This window comes from Mobula hypostoma, chromosome 20 (genome assembly GCF_963921235.1).
Source record: "Mobula hypostoma chromosome 20, sMobHyp1.1, whole genome shotgun sequence".
Lineage (NCBI taxonomy): Eukaryota > Metazoa > Chordata > Chondrichthyes > Myliobatiformes > Myliobatidae > Mobula > Mobula hypostoma.
The window spans coordinates 56,224,505-56,251,196 of NC_086116.1; the positions used below are offsets into that span (position 1 = coordinate 56,224,505).

Sequence of the window (26,692 nt, forward strand, 5' to 3'; positions counted from 1 at the left end):
ACCTATTCAAAAATTTTTCAGATATCTAGAATTTACAGCACTCATGATCTACAAAAAAGTTAACATTTTCTGAGTTCAATTCTTAAATGAAAGCAAATATTTCTACGTTTATGCAGAACCAAAGAATTGTTATTCTCATAATTCTGTGAACATATACAACTCATGCGAATATTGGCAAGAGCTCTGCCCTAAATGCTCTTCGTCCATGCAGTCAACATCATTTTCAATTCTGACAAAATACTCCAACTTATATGCATAAGCTGCCTCAAAAGAACTGAATCAGAATTAAGGACAGCTTTATCTGGGAATATTCAAACTAAGAGATGGCTTTAATTTAATTAGCTTGCAAAATACACACCCACAGACAACAATATGTTAAAAACAACAAAAACACTCAGCAAGTCTGCCAACACTTGTGGAAGATGAAAGAATCTGTTCCCTTTCTCTCCATGCCGTATGAAGACCCCTGTATTTTAAGATTTTTTTAAAAACTGTCACTATTTTAGTTTTCCAGCATTCACAGTATTGTTTTCTAAACCAATTTACAGCATGGGTATAGTGAAAATCACAAATACATTTTAGAAATTTTAGAAACATTTTAGGCATGGGTTCTACTTTGAGTTCCCAGGCGTGAATGAATAGCCTGTCCTCGTCCAACCATGTTGACACCACAGCCAAGAAAGCTCACCTCACCACTACTTGCTTACAAAGAAGGTTAAAGATATTCAGCATGTATCCTTTGATCCTCACCAATTTTTATTCATGTTGTTGGCGCGTGGCCAAGTGGTTAAGGCGTCAGTTTAGTGATATGAAGGTCGCTAGTTCAAGCCTCAGCTGAGGCAGCGTGTTGTATCCTTGAGCAAGCCACTTAATCACACATTGCTCTGCGATGACACCGGTACCAATCGGTATCGGCCCTAGTGCCCTTCCCTTGGACAACATCGGTGGCGTGCAGAGGGGAAACTTGCAGTATGGGTAACTACTGGTCTTCCATACAACCTTGCCCAGGCCTGTGCCCTGGAAACCTTCCAAGGCGCAAATCCATGGTCTCACGAGACTAATGGATGCCTATAAATTTTTATTCATGTACCCTAGAAAACATCCTAACTGGATACATCACAGCTTGATATGGCAACTGCTCTGCCCGTGACATAGCTCAGCACATTATAGAAACCAGCCTCCCCAACCATGGATTCTGTTTATACCTCTTGCTTCTTTGGTAAAGCAGCCACCATAATCAAAGACCCCACTCACCTCAAACATTTGCCTTTCTCCTGCCTCCCAACAGGAGAAGATACAAAAGCCTGAAAGCACATCCCACTATGATTTATGAGTATATTAAGATCGACTCTTGATCTCAGTCTACCCAAGTTATGACGTTGCATCTTATTGTCTATCTGCAGTGTACGTTTTCTGAAATTGTGACAGAATTTGCACTCTGTTACCGTCTCACACTAAGCCACCTCAATTGCACTGTTCTAATGAATTAATTTGAATAAATAGCATGCAAGGCATATTTTTCACTGTTCCTTGGTACATTTGACAATAATAAACCAATTTATTGAAAGTGAAATGCTGAAAAGTTTTCCTATTCAAATCCTACCTTTTCCCGCTTGAGCTTAGCTGCCTCCTCAACCGACAGGAGTGCTTTATAGTAGGAACTCCGCTCTGCAGTAAAATGGACCTTCGATAGTGAATGCTCCACAAGGGCAACAGAGAGATTGACCCCATCTATGTGCAACCAGCCAATGAAGTTGCCAGCTTTGTCCATGCTCTCTACTTCTACCTCCACCTGAAAATGGAAGAGAACACTTCAGTAAATTGAATCACAAAACTTAAAAATTCAACAGATCAACTTAAAAAAAAATCCCAAAAAACTGCTTGAGAATGAAAACAAGATAATAAGTATAAACTACATGAGCAGGACAAATACAAAGAGTTTTTATAAATTCAAAATATGAGTGGCACTTGTTGATCTCTAACTGTCTTGAGGATGTAAGATTCCTCATTTGGAATCACTAGGTAAAACGAAGACCTTGAAATATTTGAGTCACTGAGAACATCAAATGTGACTTTGGGATTAATGAGGTAGACCAGTTAACAGGAATATGAAAGAAAGGACTTTGTTCACCCGAGTGACAAGGCAACAAAGTGTGAGGAAGACTGTATTGGCCAGACTAACACCCCTATCCATGATGATCATCAACCAAACAGCCTGCCTGTTATGCCAGTCAGGAAACAAATATTGATGGTGTTAGATTTATTGAATTCATTCACAACTAATTTCGTTCATCCGATTATTGTTTGAGAGGCCACTCACAATGTGAGTGCCGACAGAATAATTGTGGTAACTTCATAAGTATTTCAATGCATGCATTCTTCTGTAGGCAGCAATCGCAGTTTGTGAAAAAATACATTTTTGTACTTGGTAAATGACAGACAGCCTTTGTTGTAGAAATATGTCCATTAGAGAGTGGTTTGTGCATCCCCTCAGCCAGCAGCAATGCTTGAACGAAACTAAGAGGTCTAATATCTTAAATCATCCATGTCCTATATATAGATTTCTTTTTGCATAACTGGCTCTGTAATAATGACAGAGAAATGACAATTTCTAAGTAAGTGTAACTACCTCAAGTTACTGAATTAAACTGATTATAAAATGTCTCGCAGTAACAGCCATTTTTGTAAAAGGGAGATCAAGATGGAGGTGTTTTGGAAGAGAAGCAAGAGGACAAGCAAAGAGTAAATGGAAGGAGACAAGCAACACACAGGAGGAGAAGGTGTATGGCGTAAAAGGCAAGTAGTTAAAATCAAAAGGGTATGTAATACTAAATGGGAGAAAGAAATTCATATAGGAAATGAGGAGGAGGCGGAAAGGAACAAATAACAGCAGAAAGGGAAAAGCTAAACAAAATAAAATACAGATATGATAATATTTAATCCTATCTTACGTCAAACCCTAAACTGCATTTTGGCTTAAACCATGAAAGCACATCTTTCACGAGAACAATTAGGTTAATACTTCCCTATTTCCTTAGTTAAAAGAAATGTAAGCATGAAGAGCTTCATAGAGAGAAAAAAATAAGTCACTCTCTATGCCACTTAAAAGGTACTTCCATTGAAAATGCAGCAAACTAGAATAAGCTTCACTGCACAGCGCATTGCATTCGTACAATCCTCTTCCTCAAATTACTACACAAACAAGAATGGAATGAAAGAAATCTAATTGGTCTCTTTAAATAAAAGCTTTGTGGTTATTTGAGTAGCAACACAATGATTGCTTTCATCAATAATGGTACACCAACTAAACAATCCAGAAATGCAAATATTTATCAGACAATATAAGAAGCACCTTATCAAAAACCTAAATGAAATGCTTGCTTTCTCACATCTAACATTTGTCAATAGGAGCTTGAAGAGTGTGGGTTCACAGACTCACACGATGGGAGAGGAGCTCTATCAGCATCAGAATTTTTGCAGAATTCTTCATTCCTTGAAACCAATGACTTTTTTGGCCTTGAATGTTTGAATCTATAGAAACTCAGATTGCAGCAAAGAACCTCGGGTATCTGCATCTACTTACTTTTCCGTTATGGGAACCTGTCCAGAAAACACTTCAGATTGCATGCATTTTATAAATTTGAGAACAAACAGCAGCTCAACTGCAGCCCAGTTCAGAGCACTGGATTTAATTTCAAACAAAATTTATTTATTTTATCTACCACGGTGTAAATATTGTGATTCTATGGCATTCAGTGCTACAAGATTGCCTGGATTAGATAACATTGTGCAGATCTCCAGTCCTCTGACACCAACAGGCTATATTATAGTTTACATAAGTTATAGCTTGATGCACTTAATGAGAGAAAATATAACGACTTAACCTGGTATAATTCTCAGTCTGCTCTAGATTACAACAGTATTATCTTGGATATAGTTAAACACAATACCTTAAAGCAAGAAAACAAGAGTTTCCATTTGTTGTTTTTAAGTTATTTATGAAAGGAAGTCAACATCAAGAAAGCCAGCATTTAATGCCTGTTTAATTCCCTTTTTGAGATGTTGCATTTCCATAGGTAAGGGTATTCATACAAAACTGTTGGGTGGGGACATGCAAGATTTACACGCAGGAATGGTAAAGGAACAATATTTTATTTCCTGCGAGAATAACGTGATCTGCAGGGCTTTACTTCTAGTGAGAGAAATATACAATATTTTGTAAAAGGGTACACATGGCATACTATTATTTGCTGATCTTACCATTAAGGAGCAAATTACAATGGCCAATGAACCAAAAACCTTCAAGTCTCTGTTCGGGATGCCAGAGGAAATTCACATGATCTGAAGGAAAACATGGGATAGCCACAAAACAGCATTTGAGGCAGGCGTGAAGCCAGGCCTTGGATGATGTGTCCTGTCCAAATTGAAGGGAATAGAGTCTATTCTAACATAAACAACAGGAATTCTGCAGATGCTGGAAATTCAAGCAACACACATCAAAGTTAAGATCTCTTACTAACTCTTCCTTCAGTTAGTCCTGACGAAGGGTCTCGGCCTGAAACGTCGACTGTACCTCCTCCTAGAGATGCTGCCTGGCCTGCTGCGTTCACCAGCAACTTTGATGTGTGTTGCTATTCTAACATATACCTGACTTGCGAAGCCTGTGGGCAATCTTTGTGGTGTCAGATGTCAGTTAGCCCACTGTTCATGTAGCTACAGTCTTCCTGTAGCTACTCCAGTTCACATTGTCAGTAGAACACAGAAAATCTACAGCACATTACAGGCCCTTCGTCCCACAATGTTGTACTGACCACATTACCTACTCTAGAAGCTGCCTAGAATTTCCCTATCGCATGGCCCTTTTTTTTTTAAGCTCGATGTATCTATCTGAGAGTCTCTTAAAAGACCCTATTGAATCTGCCTCTACCACCTTCGCTAGCAATGCATTCCACACACCCCGACTCTCTGTGTGAAAAACTTACCTCTGTCATCCCCCTTGTACCTACTTCCAAGCACCTTAAAACTATGCCCCCTTGTGTTAGCCATTTCAGCCCTGGGAGAAAGCTTCTGACTATCCACAGGATCAATGCCTCTCATCATCTTATACACCTCTAGCAGGTCACTTGTCATCTTCTGATGCTCTGAGGAGAAAAGTCCAAGTTCACTCAACCTATTCTCATAAGGCACGCTCTCCACACATTGTCAATGTGTGATCCCTGGGACCTAGTGATGTAAGACACCAAATATAATGCCACTCAATTTCAAGGGCATATAAAACCAGAAAATAGTGGAAATTCTCAGCAAATAAGGAGAAAGAAACAGAATTAACCTCTTCAGTTTGGTAAACTCTCATCAACATCTAGAAAAATTATAGAACAGGGAAGGGTCAAGAACAATGGCGTTGAAACCGTACTGAAATTGCCAGTGAATTATACAAGCGGTGGCAGAGCAAGCTGACAAAGTGTGGTGAAGGCAGATAATCTTTCGAGAGCAGATGTAAAGAATCCTAATCAGAATCAGGTTTAATATCACTGGCATATGTCATGAAATTTGTTAATGCAGCGGTAGTACAGTGTAATACATTATAATATAGAAAAATAAGTAAATCAATTACAGTAAGTATATATGTATATTAATAATTAAATTTGATAGTGAAAAAACAGAAATAATAGAAAGTGAGGTAGTGCCCATGGGTTCAATGTCCATTTAAGAGAGGTACATGTAAATAAAGGCCAGTAAATCAGAGGTTGGTAGTTAAATTCTCTCTTGTTGGAAAGAGTTATTATTTGGAATTTGCATGCACGCATTGTTCATGTTTTCTACACCTGGCTGCATGCAGCAATGAACTGCTTCATTTTCTACAGAGATTCTAGGAGTTACCGAAAAATAAGGGATGTGTTAGCTGGAAGTGTAAAAGGAAATGCTGGAAACACACCCTTCAGTATTTGTGGAGAGAGAGAGAAAATCAGCACTCATGACTGGTTAAGAACAATCTTAGGTCCTATGATGTCTGTTCAGCTTGGTGAAAAGACATTTTCTCTATAATTTAAGTATTTCACAAAGTCCTTGATGAGATATTTCTTCCCAATTTTAGCTGAGCAATTTTTATCTAAGCGCCTTAGTTTTAAGTTGCAGGGAATCTCTAATGCAAATTGAAAATATCTTCCCACAAAAAGGCAAATCTTTCCACAAGCAATAGACAGTCAATGTCTGCCTTTGTGAAAGATGATAGTCTGTTTGGAACATGTGGGTGGTGATTTAAATATAAGGTAATCATTTTACAGCATTCAACATTTTGGAGGGAAGAATACAGAGAAGCAACATAAACTAAATAGAATAATTTTAAGCAGGGCAAACTGGGACAGACATAATCTAATCTTCTATGGTGATACCAAAATACAAATTAGAAGTTGAAGTACACTAGCCCTTTGAGTCTGCTCTGCCATTTAAAAAAATCACGGCTCAATTAACTGTAAACTCAGTGTCATATTCCCATTCAAATGTGGTAACCTTTCAGCAGTTGGTTTGACAAGGATCCCTCTCTGCTCCCACTTCTCGTTCAGGAACAGGTCCACAGAAACAATGTTCTGCCAGAAAAGAGGACTCAACTCTGTACAAAGTTTGCAACTAATAAAGCTGCTGCCTGACAGCTTCAACCCAAACCTCTGGTGCTACCAGAGTGTTCTCCCAAATTCTGTGTGCATTTATCTGGGTGGTCCAGTTTCCTCACCCCATTAGTAGGTTAATTAGCTATTGTTAATTATTAATTGTGTAGATGAATGGGAGAATATTGGGGGGGGAGGTGATGGGAATGCAGGGAGATTAAAATGTGATTTATGAGTGTATGATAGTTGGTGAAGACTTGGTGGGCAGAAGGGCCTGCTTTCATGCAAGATGGTTGTAATTTTAAATGTCCATACATTTATTTAGAGATCATGGAAAGCAATTATAAATTTTCCTACAAGAGGAAATACACTCTTCATTTCCACAGTGTAAATATACTTCAAGACCTTATAACATTCAATCAAGTCTCCCCTCACACTTGGAATCCAATCTGTCCAACCAACTCATTTTAGAACGAATTGACGAAACACAATTGAATTTCTTGGCATTAATAATGAAGGTCTCAAGTAAAGTGCACTGAAATTTCACCTTTATAATTCACCTGTTAAGCCTAGCAACAGTGTTACACTCAGTTCTATGCACCAGTGTTTACCAAGGATGCAAAGACTCTGGAGTACTGCAAAGAGACTTCAATCAAGCAACTAGAAATCTGGATTTATTCTCCATAGAACAGAGGATCAAATAAGCAAAGGTTTAACAGACAAGCTCAAATTGATAAAAAGTTGAATAAATTAAGTGAAATACATCCTCATAGCACAGTCAGTGCCCAGTATACAGAGATTTAAGGAAAATGGCACAAAAAGTAAATTAAATAGAATCTTAAGGAACTTGAATGAATACTCAAAAAGAAATTTGCAATATAGTTAATGAGCATGGAAATGGTGGCTTTTTGGGAGAGCTGACCTAAGCATGATGATCTTGCCTCAGGCAAAATCTAAACATCAATTGTGGACATCTTTTATTAATCTGCCACCAGAAACCCCACACCTTTTATCAAGAATTGCCAATATGCTTTGTGGGACTAGAAAACTATACAGAATGAATGGAGTTAAATTGTACTTTCAAATATCTATATCCCAAATGCCAATATTTTCACCACCCTCGTTCTTTCATTATAATGCAACAAGGTTTCTCTCTACCAAATATTAATTCTAATCCCCTTTTGAAAAGTAGCAATGAAACAACTTCTGCTACTCCTTTGGGTGGTGTGATCCAAATTACATTACCTCACACAAGCAATATTTTTTTTTGTCATGATGCCTCTGGTACAATTACTTGAAATCTTTGTTCTCTGGTCTCTCGCCTTTTTGCTACTGGAAACAGTTCTTTATTTACATTATTAAGCACTTCAAGATTTTGAACACCGTTATTAAATGTCCCCTCGTTTTGAGAAGAACAGGTTTAGTTTGACTAATATCTCCACATAACTGATCTTTCATTTCTCGTACCATTTTAGTTTATTATTATAACAGCCTCACACACACTTCCTACAATTGTACAGCACAGAAATAATGACAGCCACCTCCTCTAACTTCTTGCTTTTGCGTCTATGCGTGTGCGATGTTGGTGGGACGAAGTCTTCTTTTTTCATGCCTTCACAAGGCGCGCGTGGGGGGGGAGGAGAGAGAGAGAGAGAGAGAGAGACACACACACTGAGACTGACTGTGTGGTGCGCCACTCCTCACAAAGACATTTCGTAGTACTTTCCCCTTTTATTTTACAAGGTCGAGTTGCGATCACAACACTCAACCGGCATGAATGGAAAGCGTACTCGGGAGCAGACCCGCTGGGTCCGAACCCAGGAACCTCTGTTCCAGCACTAGTAAGGGTTGACAGGGGCATGCCAAACTTCTGTAGTCTCCCGAGAAAGTAGAAGCCCAAGTGATATTTCTTGGCCACAACATCAACTTGGTTGGACAAGGAGAGGCTACTGGTGATGTTCAATCCAAGGAACCTGCAGTTCCTAACCTTCTTGACTCAGTACCACTGAAGTAAACAGGAGCTTGTGCATCAGTCCCCTTCCTAAAGTCAATGACTAGCCCATTTTTTTTGCTAACTGTGAGGGAAAGATTATTGTCATGATATCACATCATAGGCTCTCTACGTTTTTCCTGTACTCCAAATAGACACTTATTTATAAACATGAGAAATTCTGCAGATGCTGGAAATCCAAAGCAACACACACAAAGTGCTGGAAGAATTCAGCAGGTCAGGCAGCATCAATGGAAAAGAATAAACAGTCAACGTTTTGGGCCGAGACCCTTCTTCAGAACTGGAAAGGAAGTGGGGAAGATGCCAGAATGAAAAGGTGTTGGTGGGGGGGGGGGGGGGAGGGAAAAGGAGCTAGGTGTTAGGTGAAGCCAGGTGGGTAGGAAAGGTAAAGGGCTGGAGAGGAAGGAATCTTTTAAGAGAGGATGGGACCCAGGGGGAGGTAATAGGAAGATCAGAAGAGGCAAGAGACCAGAATGGGGAATAGAAAAGGGGAGGGGGAGGGATTTTTTTTTAAACAGAAGAAGAAATCGATGTTCATGTCATCAGGTTGGAGGCTAGCCAGATGCAATATAAGGTGTTGCTCCTCCACCCTGAGGGTGGCCTCATCAGGGCACAAGAGGAGGCCATGGATGGACATGTCAGAATGGGAATGAGAATTGGAATTAAAACGTTTGGTCAGCAGGAAGCTCTGCCTTTGGCAGATGGATGAGAGGTGCTTGATGAAGTGGTCCCTTAATTTACGACGGGTCTCAGCAATGTAGAAGAGGCCCCATCAGGAATACAGGACACAATAGATGATCCCAACAGATTGAAAGGTTAAGTGTTCCCTCACCTGGAAGGACTATTTGGAGCCCTGAATACAAGTGAGGGAGGAGGTAAATGGGCAGGTGTAGTACTTGACCTTTTGTAGAGGTAAGTGCCAGAAGGTAGATGAGTGGAGAGGAATGAATGGACAAAGGTATCACGGAGGGAGTGATCCCTGAGGAAAGCCAAGGAACTTTTGTTTATCAGGCCAGGCAGCATCTGTAGGAAGAGGTGCAGTCGACGTTTCAGGCGAAGGGTCTCGGCCTGAAACGTCGACTGCACCTCTTCCTACAGATGCTGCCTGGCCTGCTGCGTTCACCAGCAACTTTGATGTGTGTTGCTTGAATTTCCAGCATCTGCAGAATTCCTGTTGTAAACTTTTATTTACTTTGTTTAGAGATACAGAGCAGAACAGATCCTTCTGTCCCAGTGAGCCGCACTGCACAGCAACCCACCTATTCACCCTAGCTTAATCACAGGACAATTTATAATGATCAATTACTTACTGTTAAATCTTTGGACTGTGGGAGGAAACTGGAGCACCGGGAGGAAACCCACACGGTTATGGAGAGAACATACAAACTCTTTACAGACAGCACCAGAATTGACCTTCAAATTCCAGAATGCTCTGAGCTGTAACAAAATAGTGCTAACTGCCAAACTATCATAGCAGCATTTATTGCATCATAAATGTTTATAATCCCATTGGACCAGTCATAAAGGGTGGGAAAGAAGTGCCAAATTTCATGGAATAAGTACCATGTAACTCTTGTGTAACAAAACAAAAATGCTGGCAATCACAAGTTATAACAATGATTGTACTTTAAGTGCTGTTTATTGAATGCACATCTAAAGGCTGTGAAAATAACTATACAAATACAAGTTCTTTTTTATACAGGATGAAGGATTTACCAATGAAAGGTAATAGAGGGAAAAGGGAAGAAAAGAAAAACCACAATGTACAAAACTGGAAAAAGAGTAGGTTTAGAACCGGGGTAGGCAACCTATGGCCCGCGGGCCAGATCCAGCCCACCAGCAAATATTGGGATACTATGCTTATCCGGCCCGCGATTGATTTTTCCTTATTCTGAGTGTTTCACCCGACCACAATGATGGACGTGCATGGCATCTTGTTACACTGGCCCCAGGTTCCGTTTTGTTCCAAACCAAACACTGGTATATACGAATGACGGGAAGGCAGACTACCTTATTAATATGTATTAGGAACTCTCCGCGCACGCACAGGTTTTCAGATGGGATCATTCAAATTTGTAAACAGAAACAGCGTCACTGTGTTTTAACAAGAAATCCATGCTAAATATCCAGATACTTACATGTGCTACGATACTTGCTGAATAACTCGCGTTTCAAAATAAAATCAAAGAAAAAAATTCCAATGGCAATGAATGCAAAACGCAGGAAGGTAGACGCTGAGTGCTGAAAAAGCAGTGAAAATGAAGGAAATACCCGTGCCAGCTACTAAGTCTCAAAACATATTGCAGAAAAGATGAAGCCTTTTACAAATGGAGAGTTTGTCAAAGAATGTTTACTGGCAGTGGTGGATATTGTTTGTCCTGAAAAGAAATCTTTATTTGCATCTATCAGCCTGTCAGCAAGAACGATCACACGGCGAGTTGAAGAAATGTCAGCAGATGTTAGAAGTTGTTTAAGGGATGCCTGCAACGAATTGTGCTTGATGAGAGTACAGACCTGAGAGACACTGCTCAACTTGCAGTGTGTGTGCGAGGAGTGACCTCAACTTTTCAAATTTTTGAAGTTTATTCAATTAATTCCTACGAAGAACACAGTTACTGGAGCAGACATTTTTGAAGCTTTGCTGAAAATGATGTCAGAAATGAAACTTATTGTGTCGAAGCTAATTGGCACTACAATTGATGGGGCATCAGCAATGGTGGGACAGAAAAACTAAACTGAGATCTTTGATTACTAATTGGCATCCTTGGTTAAGCACAAATGATTTTCTAGCATGTGTTATTCATTAATTTAAGGCAAAACATAACTATATGTATTTAAATGGATAATTCCCATATTTCAAGTTTTTTATGGCATTTATCTGGCCCACTAGCTGCTCATTAATACGCGATCCAGCCCACAGAGCCAAAAAGGTTGCCGACCCCTGGTTTAGAAAGAGAACACATGACCTGGCAGCTTTGGCTTTAAAAATTAAATAACTGCACAAGATGCTATCATTTACAGTCCCTGAATATTTAACGTATTTTGCTTTTTGTGCAAAACACTGCTACTGAACAAAGCATGCATGCAAATCCCTAGGCCCTAGTTGTAAGCTAATATTTCTATTGCAAGCAGGATTTTTAAAAAACTTGAAGTGAAATAAAGACATGCAGTGTAAGTGTGGTTTTTAAAACTTGGTACAATAGAACTTGCCCAGGAGTATGAATAAAATAGTGCTGAGAAATGACAAGACAAGGCACGTATTGTCACTTGATGTACAGTTCGAGCAATGCAAGAAGCAAATAGTGGACATTACCAAGGAGAATACTCCAAAAGAAAACCTTGTTAAAGAAAACCTTTCTGTAAACGACTTGTTGCTTTTAATGCCTATAAGACTGTATTTTTGACATAAAAATTCTGAGATCTTTGCAGGCATTAGATATTATTCTACAGAAGCAGTTCAGACCTTTGCAGTGAATTTATTAACGAGGCTCCATGTTTCTATAATCCTAGTTGTGTTTAACTATATACTTTTCCTTTTCCCTCATCGACCCAACTAAAGAAAAAGCATAGCTGCTGAATTTCATCTTCTTTCTTCATTTATTCCTTTTAAAAAGTAGAACCTAGTCTTGAAAGAAGACACATTGGTGTTAAAGCCAAAAGGAGCTGAACCAAGTTGGTGAAACCCAACATTTCCAAAGGTAATTACAACCTATTGGCTTCTTGTAGCTTCTGCTCAGTGAGGAGACTGGTTGATCAAGAACCTGACTTAGAATGGCTATGTGATTCCACTCTGAATGAGCTCTCTCTCAAGACAGCTGACTAACTTCTGCTTCAGGATGCACATTACAGGACATTAGGAAAGGAGCTTGCCTTTGGGTGAGATGACAAACTTGCCATGAGATGATACAGCAGACTGACATCACTTACATGACAAATGGATGAATGGGGATAATTGGGTTAAATAACGAAACAAACCCAAAACAGAGCAAAAAACATGGACCCAAAAAAACTGAAGTGCATGTACTTGGTTGAAAACATCTGGTTATCTAGTTCACTAGTAAGGACATTCTTTACCCTCGGAAGCATGCTAGAGGGAAAAGAATAATCGAAGAGCAAAATGTAACTCCATGTGCTGGAGAGCTCATTAGTTCACTTTTCCCAAGAGACAGCTCCAAACTAGTCATTTATTCTATTACCCAAATTAGCCAATGAAATTGCATTGTTGCCAACGTAACGTTTTTTAGTGTTAGTTGTGAAAACCTATTCCAATCATAGCATCAAATCTTACTTCAGCCTAATCTGTTTTACAGAAATGAAGTGGAACCTCTCTGATCTATACCTATAGCAGTGGTTGCTTGTCCAAGAAACAGTTCTCATACGTCTTTCCTTGGTATTCTTCAACACTTTCAAATTCTTCCTATAATGTGGCAACTAGAATTGAACGCCATATTCCTACTGACACAGGATCAGTGCTCTACGACAGTTCAGCAGGGCTTTCCTGTGTTTGTACATGATGTCTTAATTGATACGCAACACTGCAAATTGCCAAGTCACACAGTTCCTATATCCTTTCAGTACAATATTCATTTTGTCTACGCTGTCTTCCCATCCAAATCCCACACTCACATGAAACTTCAGCTGCATGTGCCTGTCTACTCTGCCAAACTTTCTTTGTTTCTGTGGTTTATCATTAGCCTCCATGCAGTTCACAATAAAGGTTCAATGGTTAATTTTATTATCAAAGTATGTATGTACAACTCTGATATTCGTCTTCTCTAGATAGCCATGAAATACAGAAAACCCATGGAAAGCATCGAAAGAAAAGACATCAATCCTTCCCCCCACACACACAAAAAAGAAAAAGCAACAAAACTCACAAACCACAAACCACTCAGCCATTCCCTCGCACAAAAACTAACAGATTGCCCACACAGAAAATATCAAACGTTATGTCATATGTCATTTGCAAATATATGAATACATGTACTAACAGGTACACGTCATTAGTTCTTAACAGGGATTTTAAAGTAAATTCCTCCTCTACATTTCCAACAGCAATCTCCAGGGAACAACACAATCATTTACAAAAAAAAAGTCATTTACCACAACCCCCATTGCTGTTACTTGGGAAACTTCACATCTGTACTATTAAAGTTCCTTTCATGCCATCTTCTTCAATTTTCCTGATAAACATATTACATGGCATATTATCAGAAAGTCTTCTAGAAGTCTATGTAAACCATTATTAAGATTACCCTCATCAATTCTAAATATAATCTCATCTAAAAATTCAGTTAAACTTCCTAAACCTGATTTTCCCTCAATAATTTTGTGGTATCTTGCCTTAATTAACCCAAATTCCTTCAGATAACTATCTCAATCCTACCTCAAATCAATGCTGCTAAAAACTTTCCTGCTACTGTTGCCAGCCCTTAGATGCTGGTCCTGCCCCTACAAAGGAGTTCTTTATTGAAGAAAGGAGTAACATTTGCTACTTTTCAATTCACTGGCCAGGCACTGAAAGAATATGATCAGTGAGGCTATAATTCCTCCTCTACATTTCTCTAAATCCCAAAATGGATCCCATCTGGTCCTGGTGACTTACCAACATTATGGTCCAACACACACAAAATGCTGGAGGAACTCAGCAGGCTAGGCAGCATCCAAGAAAACAGTAGTCCATATTTCAGGCCGAAACCCTTCGACAGGACCCGAAACATCAACAGTACTCTTTCTCTAGATGCTGCCTGGCCTGCTGAGTTCCTCCAGTATTTTGTGTATGTGTTGCTTGGATTTCCAACATCTGCAGATTTTCTCTTGTTTATGACAACATGATGGTCTGCCAGTATTTCTAAAGCTTCCATACTCTGAATTCTATCAACAATTGAGGGTTGCAAAAGTTTATTTAAAAATAAGTTAAGTTTTGATTTAATTTCACAGAAAGAATTTATTTCTCATCTCTTGCAAGGAAATATTTTCTATAAATCTTTTTTTTATATAAAAGTACCATAAATCAAGTCTCTGCAGGCCCACATACAGTATTATTTTACTTCTCTGGCAGACCACAAAATGAAAGATTATTGTAATGCATTTTCATTGACTTGGGAATGAGATGGTATTGTGCTTTGTACTACAGCCTGCGTGTTTGTATAGAGAATGTCAGTATCTTCATAAGCTGCACTGCAATAGCTCTGTTTTAATTAGTCTCAACAATTCTGGACTACAGAAAAGATGGTGGGAGGAATTCTTAAACAACTGTACAGCAGCAAACAACATAAATTACAAGTGATAAACACAGATAAAGGACAGACAGATGAACAGTTTAGGTATAAATATTTCATATAGGCTTATACTAGATCTGAAAGGAAACTGTAGACATGTTGAACAAATTTTCTGAGGATTTCAACATCTGGAAATTTTGAGAGGATTATTGTAATTGTGAACAACATAAAATTTAGGAAGGGAAGGGGAGGGAGAGCTAGTAATGACCTGGCAGTCCAGTTTTAGTTATTGGTAGCTTACTAGAATCCAGAACACAGTTCTTGGCCATTTGAAGATCAGAGGCTGTCAATAATATTTTTATAACAATAGTCTGATTAACCCAGTTAAAATTTTTGAGACCAGAGACTACAAAGCTGAGACTACCAGAGTAGTCCCTATGGGTGTTATCTCTTAGCAGCTCTTAGATATGTTCAGCAACATCTGGTCAAGGGAAGAACAGAATAAAATAAGAGACCATAACAAATGATATAAAAATAAAAGGATTAGAGTTAAGCTTCGTAATTGTTGGTTGATACAGAAAGTATTCCCTAGCTTTAATCATAGACATCAATGTATTTGTTGAAGGAAAAGAAATTTACATAATTCACATTAACTAGTATAGAAGAAGCATAATGTTTAAAAGGTGATCGGCAATCCACAAGCAAAATTACAACTTAAGCGGAATTTACGAAGCCAGATTTCATATACTTGCTCTACATTCACAAGTTTAGGAAGTTGATGGGAAATCTTACTTAGATGTTTAAAAAGTAAGAATCTAAAAAAAGCAGATACAAGCAACAATTTCTTATCATTGGGAAATGGAAAGCAAGGATACTGATGCTGAGCAGTGTCTTAGAATTAGAACTAGGCCATATACGAGTAAAATCAGGAAGCAATTTATGTACACAGAACTTAATAAGAATTTGGAACTTACTGCCCTGCATACTGTGGGTCAATAGTACTATTTTAAAACAAGGTATAAAAGTAGTCCTGACGCCAATGAAGATAGTGCATGTGAAATGTTATCTTTTCTTACAAATAATGATCAACTTACATTTTAGAGATGTTCAGATTTATTTATATTGCCAACAAATTAAGGACATTTATCTTTAAGTGAAATAATACCAGATTTGTGACTCTGTGATTCCTGTATGCCACTTTACCTGCTTATAATAAATGTGAATGCCAATCATGAAGTACCATTAGAAATGTCAGTGGAAGCCAGACAAAGAACTGGAAGCTGTGAAAATCTCATTTCCACTGCTACATGGCCACCAGAGGTCAGGAGGTAAACAGTAGAGTGTATAATCAAAAGGACCAAATGCCTGCTATTCACTGAATTTAAATAATATTCAAGATGCTTGAAATTGCAAACATAATATCAGGATTCCAATAAACTGAATTAGATGAAGAAACACCTCCCTGAGTTTTCAATTAGTCTTTATTATACCCAGGATATTTTACTGTTTCATAGATGTGCTGCTCATTAAAAAGTATGTGTTATATGTTTTTTTAATACATAATAACATAGCTCACTAAACTTCTTCATTCCTATAGCCTTAGGGCAATGCTACTAAGTAGCACACTTCAATAAACAGCTGATATACACTCAGTAACCACTTTATTCCGTACACTTGTACACCTGCACCTTATTGCAAGTATCTAATCAGCCAATCATGTGGCAGCAATTCAATTAACAGAAGCATGCAGACATGGTCAATATGTTCAGTTGTTGATCAGTCCAAACATTAGAATGGGAAGAAATGTGATCAAAGTGACTTTGACCATGGAATTAATTTTGGTGCCAGACAGGAAGGTCTGAGTATCTCAGAAACTGCTGAGCTGGGATTTTCATGCACAACAGTTTCCAGAATTTACAATGGTGTGAAAAACAATAAACAACCAGTGAGTAACCATGTATTGCTACAGTGGTGTGCAGAAAAGCATCTCTAAAACAACATTTCAAAATTTTTAGTGGATGGGCTACAGCAAAATAAGACCACAAACATACAATTAGTGGTCAATTAAATAGATACAGGAGGTAATAAAGTGGTCACTGAGTGTAATTGTGCTAAAATCACCCATTATTTCTGTGCTTGGTCAATTTTGAATAGGTGTTGGCATGCTCCTTCAATAGTGTACTCAAAGCTCATTTTAAACTTGGTCCACAGCTGGGCTATCCCAACCAGATGCACAGCATCCTCAATAGGAAATGCTGGTGACAAAACCTTCAATTGCAATTTGAAAGATTTTTTTTTGCCAACATTTGAGCGCCATGGTAGCTCAGCGATTAGCACAATACTATTACTGCTTGGAGTGTCAAGAGTTTAATCAGGGCATCCTCTGTAAGGAGACTATGTATATCCTCCCTGTGGAATGTGTGGGTTTTCTCTGGGTGCTCTGGTTTCCTCTCAGTCCAAAGATGTACCTGGTAGATTAATTGGTCACAGTAAATTGCCCCGCCATTAGGTTAGGGTAAAATCAGGGCTGTCAGGGGTTGCTGGGTGGCATGGCTTGAAGGGGCAGAAGGGCCTATTCCATGCTATATCATAAAATAGATAAATTCAAACGTAACAAACCCAGAACAGAAAAGTTTCAGCCTTCAAGTTTCTCCCATAATCATTTTCCCAAAGCTTGAAGGCAAAAAAAGGAGAAATTCATTTTTTTCAAAAGGCCACAAGTAACAGAAGCGACATATGATTCTCCCATGCCTCTGTTTTCAACATTCTTAAAGTAATTCCTATTAATGTGTGCAAAAGTAAGCTATCATCTTTCACACTGCAATTACAGATCTACACTCACAGAGCAGTGACGCAAATTGAAGTGTCAGAGCATATGGCAATCTGCTAAATGCAGAAGTTACCGTTAGTGATTTTTATTCTGGTTACACAAGAAAATGAATGACGTGGGTAAAGTATTCAAATATGTAGATGTTCTGATAAAGCACAAGTTATTAGAGGCTACAGAAATATAAATATTTATAACTTGGGTGGATTCAACTCATTATGTCTATGATAGTTCTTTGTTTATAGCAAAATCAATCCATCGCGATAGCCTTGTATTATCTACCATTTCAAATATCTGACCAATATTCCTGCAAAAGATACAGCCCTGTCTCAACCATGTCCACTGGCAAAGAATGCCATGTTCTCTGCATCACGCAATTTCTTATATGCTTCCTCTTATGGTGTAACAGGTCTATTTCAACACAGCAAGGGAGTAGGGAACAAGAAGAGCATGTTGATATTAAGGGAGAGGAGGTGTTGGAGTTGTTAAAATGCATTAGGACGGATAAGTGCCCGGGGCCTGACGGAATATTCCCCAGGCTGCTCCACAAGGTGAGGGAAGAGATTACTGAGCCTCTGGCTAGGATCTTTATGTCCTCATTGTCCACGGGAATGGTATCGCAGGATTGGAGGGAGGAGAATGTTGTCCCCTTGTTCAAAAAAGCTGGTAGGGATAGTCCAGGTAATTATAGACCAGTGAGCCTTGCGTCTGCGGTGAGAAAGCTGTTGGAAAAGATAAGATCTATGGGCATTTAGAGAATCATGGTCTGATCAGAGACAGTCAGCATGGCTTTGTGAAGGGCAGATCGTGTCTAACAAGCCTGATAGAGTTCTTCGAGGAGGTGACCAGGCATATAGATAAGGGTAGTGCAGTGGGTGTGATCTGCATGGATTTTGGTAAGGCATTTGACAAGGTTCCACACGGTAGGCTTATTCAGAAAGTCAGGAGGAATGGGATCCAGGGAAGTTTGGCCAGGTGGATTCAGAATTGACTTGCCTGCAGAAAGCAGAGGGTCGTGGTGGAGGGAGTACATTCGGATTGGAGGGTTGTGACTAGTGGTGTCCCACAAGGATCAGTTCTGGGACCTCTACTTTTCGTGATTTTTACTAACGACCTGGATGTGGGGGTAGAAGGATGGATTGGCAAGTTTGCAGATGACACAAAGGTTGATGGTGTTGTGGATAGTGTAGAGCAGGGGTCCCCAACTTTTTTTGCACCATGGACCGGCTTAATATTGACGATATTCTTGCGGACCGGCCCGGGGGGTGGGGGTGGTGTTCAAGTAGGGTTAAACTCACCTCGACATGTCTTTTACAGTTAGGGTTGCCAACTTTTTCACTCCCAAATAAGGGACAAAAGTAGCAGTCAAATCCCGGGACACTTTACCCCAGGAAAGACTACCATGACCATGAAGCCTTGCGCGGGCACCTGTGCGCATGTGCGTACGTGCCGATTTTAACCCCATAAATTGGTTTTGTGTACATACATGATTTCTACTTTATATAGGCTGTATATTTAACATATAATTCCTGCTTTTACTATATGTTAGTGTTATTTATTTTTGGTTTTATGTGTTATTTGGTATGACTTGGTTGGTTATTTTTTGCGTCTGGGAACGCTCAAAAATGTTTCCCATATAAATTAATGGTAATTGCTTCTTCGCTTCACGCCATTTCGGCACAAAAGGTTTCATACGAACGCTCTACCTTAGCGGGGGAAACATGGGACAAGGGCAGTCCCATATAGGCCAAACTAGTTTAGCCCAATATACGGGATGTCCTGGCAAATACGGAACAGTTGGCAACTCTATGTTCAAGTTCAACAGTGTGTGACAGGGAATGAGGAAAGGTGCAGTTCAGGCCCAGTAGCACATGCTTTGCGGCCCGGTACTGGTCCACTGCCCGGTTGTTGGGGACCACTGGTGTAGAGGATTGTTGAAGATTGCAGAGAGACATTGATAGGATGCAGAAGTGGGCTGAAAAATGTGAGGTGGTACAGTTTGGAAGGACAAACTCCAAGGCAGAGTACAAAGTAAATGGTAGGATACTTGGAAGTGTGGAGGAGCAGAGGGATCTGGGGGGGTACATGTCCACAGATCTCTGAAAGTTGTCTCACAGCTAGATAGGGTAGTTAAGAAAGGTTATGGAGTTTTAGCTTTCATAAGTCAAGGGATAGAGTTTAAGAGACGTGGGGTAATGATGTAGCTCTGTAAAACTCTGGTTAGGCCACACTTGGAGTACTGTGTCCAGTTCTGGTTGCCTCACTATAGGAAGGATGTGAAAGCATTGGAAAGGGTACTGAGGCGATTTACCAGGATGCTGCCTGGTTTAGAAAGTATGCATTATGATCAGAGATTAAGTGAGCTAGGGCTTTACACTTTGGAGAGAAGGAGGATGAGAGGAGACATGATTGAGGTATACAAGATATTAAGAGGAATAGATAGAGTGGACAGCCAGCGCCCCTTCCCCAGGGCACCACTGCTCAATACAAGAGGACATGGCTTTAAGGTAAGAGGTGGGAAGTTCAAGGGGGATATTAGAGGAAAGATTTTTATTCAAAGAGTGGTTGGTGCGTGGAATGCACTGCCTGAGTCAGTGGTGGAGGCAGATACACTAGTGAAATTTAAGAGACTACTAGTCATAGTCATACTTTATTGATCCCAGGGGGAAATTGGTTTTCGTTACAGTTGCACCATAAATAATAAATAGTAATAGAACCATAAATAGTTAAATAGTAATATGTAAATTATGCCAGTAAATTATGAAATAAATCCAGGACCAGCCTATCGGCACAGGGTGTCTAACCCTCCAAGGGAGGAGTTGTAAAGTTTGATGGCTAGAAAGGTATAAGGTGGGGGGTTATATGGGAGGCAGGGTTTAAGGGTCGGCACAACACTGTGGGCCGAAGGGCCTGTACTATGCTGTACTGTTCTATGTTTGATGTAAGAGCATATGGAATGACTGCCTACATGAGAATTTACCACAAGGGAAACATTCCAATGGAAAATTGCTCTATGAATCTGGTTTAATTTACTTTACAAAAAAAACCCAATAGTGCCTCCTAGAAGAGCTTGGCAGGTTTCAGCAAGCATTTACACAAAGCTATGACATCGAAATAAAAAACTCTAAACAAACCCACTATCTCCAATTACATACATGGGAGAATGTCATGTGCTTACAAATCTGCACAAGAGGACATTAGAAATATATTTAGTGAGCAAAATCACAATAAGTATTACCAGTGACAAGAACAGCAATATTGCTGATGTAAAACATTACATATTTAAAACAGTTTAATACCAATTATACTGAAAAATTAAACTGGCGGTTTTATGACGCTATAAATAGTCCAGTACATTTGGTCTTCCTCTGCTCAGTCAAACGTCAGCAGATGTGTTTTAAGGCAAAAATTTAGCCACATCGCACATAAAAATGTTCAATTAGGATTATGCCAAGAAGGTAATGACCAAGGTAATGGATATACAGCATCTTACAGACTACAGCAAAAGATGATCATCTGAAGGCATGGACATACTGTCCTGTGCACAAATTTGCCCTTCAAGAGTATGCTGAATTTTCACCCTAATTTAACTGCAAAATGGCTATTCCTGCCTTCAGCAACTTTTGATGCCAATTCTCTCTGCTTCACCAAATCAAAACATCTTCAACCGTATGCTAAAATTTATAATGTAAAGACAATTCAATCATAAATGAGACCATATCTTCAAATACATGCTGGTTAGTGATACCTCTCTAGAATTATCAGCCCCATCCTTGAATTAATAACTTGTCCTTTCATGGCATATCACTTAACCTCAACATCTAACTCGATAGCTAAGTGCCAAAGAACAACAAATCCCGAACTTGCTTCTCAAATACCTAATACAATGCTGTAATGCATTTCCTACAAATAAGAAAGTAAATGTTGCAATAGCAATAAGCCTTTTCAAATGCTTCAAGGTCTGTTCACCAACATTTCTGGTTGAAAATTACAATAAGCATTTAATGATAAAATAGTTTCTACAGATTTTTTTTGTCGCTACAAAGAACTATAATTCTGTACCCAATTTATTGAGAGCCTCCAGAGGGAGATGCAGAATTCCCATTCACACTTTCCAATTTAACTAGATTGTAAACAACCTAATATACAGTCTCACAATCATTGGTCAAGTCTAGGGATTTCTCATCTATGGGTTGCAATAAAAAATGGTCAAAACTGTAAATGCGATTTACTGCATCTGCCATAGGCAGTGTACATTCATCCTTCCAACGAAGTGGGCTCTGAGTAATTCTATACTTTGGTAGATCAAAATAAAGATCTATGGAAAACTCTCAGGCATCCCCTTCCAATTTTTTTAAACTCACTATTTCAAACAGTAGGTAATCTAACAGCAGGCATATATCTGGATGCCAATAAACATGGCCTCAGCACCAGCTCCGCCACATTCTCTAGCATAAACACGTAATGTTTCAATGGAGGTAAACAAAAAATACAAAAACCTGTGAAGAGAGTTTGCACTGATCTCTTTTAATGCGAAGCATTGTTTCTGTTAAAGCACATCAATGTGCTCTATATAAAGCTGCCTTTGATGCTTTGTAACAGATGCATACAATTTCATTAATTAAATACTGTAGTCCTCCTTCACACCACCCCTCATTTGCATGGTATCAAATGGATGATTGAATGTACAGAAATGAGCACAATGTAACCCATTTTGTGAGGAAGGAAATGATCCCTATTAAAAGGGGATGCTCTACCTCTCGTGGAATTTTAGTACATAAAATAATCTCTTGAAAGGCAAGTCCTCAGTTTATAATAGGAAACCTATCTTTCCAGACTGAACTGTGAACAGCTCTTCTTTGAGTGCCAGCCATTGAAGGCATTGGAGCCATTGGAACCAAAGGTATTCAACTGAAGAATTTTTGATGGATGAGAACTAGATGCTTTTTTGCCACGCAATGCTCTATCCACTCCACTGCACTGCCTGGCTCTATCTGTCTTTTTTCTGTCTACCTCCACATATCCTACACCTGTCTCCGTCTCCCAACTCCAACCCTACTCCTGCCACACTTTCCATCTGTCCACATTCTTCATCCCTTCTAGGTCCACCAATCGATACAAGCTCCTGTCACTCACCACTCTCAGTAATGACACAGCATTTCAATCTGAAACATCAGTAATTCCTTCCTCTCCACAGATGCAGCTCGACCCAGAGTTCCTCCAGCACATCGTTTCTTGCTCCAGATTCCGGCACCTGTCTCAAACACAGCTGAATCCTTCATTGCCTGTCCAATGGACAGCAAGTCCACTGTGACTATTAACTAATTTGGATTTGTTTACTTGAACAAATCTTTGGGAAGCAAGGCTCAGAAACTGTCAAATGAGTCATCAGAGCAGCACTCTGTTTGATACATGAAATAGCTCATGAATATATAAACAGTTTCTGGTACAGGCCAAGTAATAGAACATAGAATAATACAGCACAGTACAGGCCCTTCGGCCCACAATGTGGTGCCGACCCTTAAACCCTGCCTCCCATATAACGGCCCCCCACCTTAAATTCCTCCATATACCTGTCTAGTACTCTCTTAAATTTCACTAGTGTATCTGCCTCCACCACTGACTCTGAGTAAAAAAACTTTCCTCTAATATCCCCCCTGAACTTCCCACCCCTTACCTTAAAGCCATGTCCTCTTCTACTGAGCAATGTTGCCCTGGGAAAGAGGCGCTAACCATCTACTCCATCTATTCCTCTTAATATCTTGTATACTTCTATCATGTCTCCTCTCATCCTCCTTCTCTCCAAAGTGTAAAGCCCTAGCTCCCTTAATCTCTGATCATAATGCATACTCTCTAAACCAGGCAGCATCCTGGTAAATCTCCTCTGTACCCTTTCCAATGCTTCCAATGCTCTATCCACGTATGTAAGTTTCCCGTAATTCCATGGGTTCTTATCTTGTTTAGCAGCCTCATGTGTGGCACCTTGTCAAAGGCCTTCTGAAAATCCAAATACACAACATCCACTGCATCTCCCTTGTTTAACCTACTTGTAATTTCCTCAAAAAATTGCAATAGGTTTGTCAGGCAGGATTTTCCTTTAAGGAAATAATGCTGAGTTCTGCCTATCTTGTCATATGCCTCCAGGTACTCCGTAACCTCATCCTTGACAACCGACTCCAACAACTATCCAACCACTGATGTCAATCTAACAGATCTATAATTTCCTTTTTGCTTCCTTGCCCCTTTCTTAAATAGCAGAGTGACATTTGCAATCTTTCAGTCCTCCTGAACCATGCCAAAATCTATTGACTTTTGAAAGATCATTGCTAATACCTCCGTAATCTCCACAGCTACTTCCTTCAGAACATAAGGGTGCATTCCATCTGGTCCGGGTGATTTATCTACCCTGAGATTATTCAGCTTCCTAAGTACTTCCTCTGTCGTAATTGTGACTGCGCACACTTCTCTTCCCTGCCACCCTTGAGTGTCCGGTATACTGCTGATGTCTTCCTCAGTGAAGACTGGTGCAAAATACTCGTTCAGTTCCTCTGACATCTTCTTATCTCCCATTACAATTTCTCCAGCATCATTTTCTATCGGTCCTATATCTACTCTCACCTGTCTTCTACTCCTTATATACTTGAAAAAGCTTTTAGTATCCTCTTTGATATTATTTGCTATCTTCCTTTCATAGTTCATCTTTTCCCTCTTAATGACCTTCTTAGTTTCCTTTTGTAAAGCTTTTTAAAACTTCCCAATCCTTTGTCTTCCCACTAATTTTTGCTTCCTTAAATGCCCTCTCCTTTGCTTTAACTTTGGCTTTGACTTCTCTTGTCAGCCAAGGTTGCATCCTTTTTCCATTCAAAAATTTCTTCTTTTTTGGAATATATCTGTCCTGCACCTTCCTCACTTCTCGCATAATCTCCTGCCACTGCTGCTCTGCCGTCCGTCCCACCAGTGTCCCTTTCCAGTCAATTTTGGCCAGTTCCTCTCTCATGCCACTGTAATTTCCTTTATTCCACTGAAATACCGGCACATCGGATTTCGGCTTCTCTTTCTCAAATTTCACAGTGAACTCAATCATGTTATGATCACTGTCTCCTAAGGGTTCCTTCACCTCAATCTCTCTAATCACCTCTGGTTCATTACACAATACCCAATCCAGTACAGCTGATCCCCTAGTGGGCTCAACAACAAGCTGTTCTAAAAAGACATCTCGTAGACTTCTACCTATACTGACTCATAAAAGGATCCTGCTACATTACCCACCCTTTCTGTAGCTGTAATAGTATCCCTGAGCAGTAATGCGACCCCTCCTCCCCTTTCCCCCCTCTCTATCTCTTTTTAAGCACTGAAATCGAGGAATATTGAGAATCCATTCCTGCCCTGGTGCCAGCCAAGTCTCTGTAATGGCCACTACATCATAATTCCACGTATGTATCCAAGCTCTCAGTTCATCACCTTTGTTCCTGATGCTTCTTGCGTTGAAGTACATGCACTTTAGCCCTTCTACCTTACTACCTTTACACCCTTTATTCTGTTTCTCTTTCCTCAAAGTCTTTTTTATATTAGATCTGGCTTTACTCCATGCACTATACTTGCAGTTCTCACATGACCTTTATCCTCCTCCACCTCACTATCTGCTCTAACACTCTGGTTCCCCTCCCCCTGAAAATCTAGTTTAAACCCCTTGGAGCAGGACTAGCAAACCTTCCTGCAAGGATGTTAGTCCCCCTCCAGTTCAAGTGCAACACATCTCATTGGAACAGGTCCCACCTTCCCTGGACCAAGGTCCAATTGTCCAGAAACATGAAGCCCTTCCTCCTGCACCAACTCCATAGCCACGTATTTAGCTGCACTACCTTCCTATCTCTAGCCTCACTCGCACGTGGCACGGGTAGCAATCCTGAGAATGCAACCCTGGAGGTCCTGTCCTTCAACTTTGAACCTAATTCGCTAAACTCTTTGCAGGACCTCCTCCTTCTTCCTATCCACGTCATTGGTCCCTACATGGGCCACGACATCTGGCTGCTCACCCTCCCTCCTGAGAAGATTGAGAACTCGATCTGAGATATCACGGACCCTAGCGCCGGGGGGGGGGGGGGGAGGGCAACAGACCATCCGGGGGTTCTCGATCTCTTCCACAGAACCTCTTATCTGTCCCCCTAACTATCGAATCCCCCTATCACTACTGCTCTCCTCGTTTCCCTCCTTCCCTTCTGAGGTGAGGGTCCAGTCTCGGTGCCAGAGACGTGACCACTGCAACTTGACCCTGGTAGATCATCCCCACCAACAGTATCCAAAACGGTATACTTATTAATGATGGGAACGGCCACAGGGGTGCTCTGCTCATTCTGTCTATTCCCCTTCCCTCTCCTGACAGTCACCCAGCTACCTGCCTTCTGACTTTTAGGGGTGACTATCTCCCGGAAACTCCTGTCTATTTCTGCCTCTGGTTCACGAATGATCCGAAGCTCATCCAGCTCCAGCTCCAGTTCCGTAACTCGGTTTGTCAGGAGCTGCAGCTGGATGCACCTATTACAGATGTAGTCATCAGGGACAATTGTGCCCGCTCTGACTTCCCACATACTGCAAACGGAGGACTCGACTGCCCTAACTGCTGCCTCCATTACCTACTTCTAAGTTAATTAGATTAATTAAAGGAACTTACCCTGCCTTACCTCACTGGGAGCAAGCTCATCCTCAGCCTCTGTTCGCCGAAGCTTCTCGACCCAAAGCCTTCATACTCTGTCTCCCACTCTGTTAATCTGCTCGCTTTTTAAACTCTCATCTCTCACAGGCCGACCTTCATGCATTTGCGCAGTCGTGCCCTGTTCAAATTGCCGAAGAAATGACCTTCCCCTTGTCAATCAGTTCACTTTTTAAACTCTCCCGCTGTCTCACAGCCTGACCTTCACGCATTTGCGCAGTTGTGCCCCGTTCAAACTGCCGAAGAAATGACCAGCATCCTTTCATATTACAGCAAGATATTCACTTGCAACATATGGCAATGTGAATAATCACAAGA

The 26,692-nt window shown here is 40.2% G+C and overlaps 1 protein-coding gene across 1 annotated transcript in view; it reads right to left on the reverse strand.

The window, feature by feature from the left end:
• The window catches only part of snd1 (staphylococcal nuclease and tudor domain containing 1), a 952,477-nt gene that overhangs the window by 279,886 nt on the left and 645,899 nt on the right, over positions 1-26,692 (reverse strand). Inside the window, exon 17 of the mRNA XM_063072967.1 lies at positions 1,604-1,792. Coding sequence (XP_062929037.1) covers positions 1,604-1,792 — 189 coding nt within the window. The remainder of the gene's footprint in view (positions 1-1,603; positions 1,793-26,692) is intronic.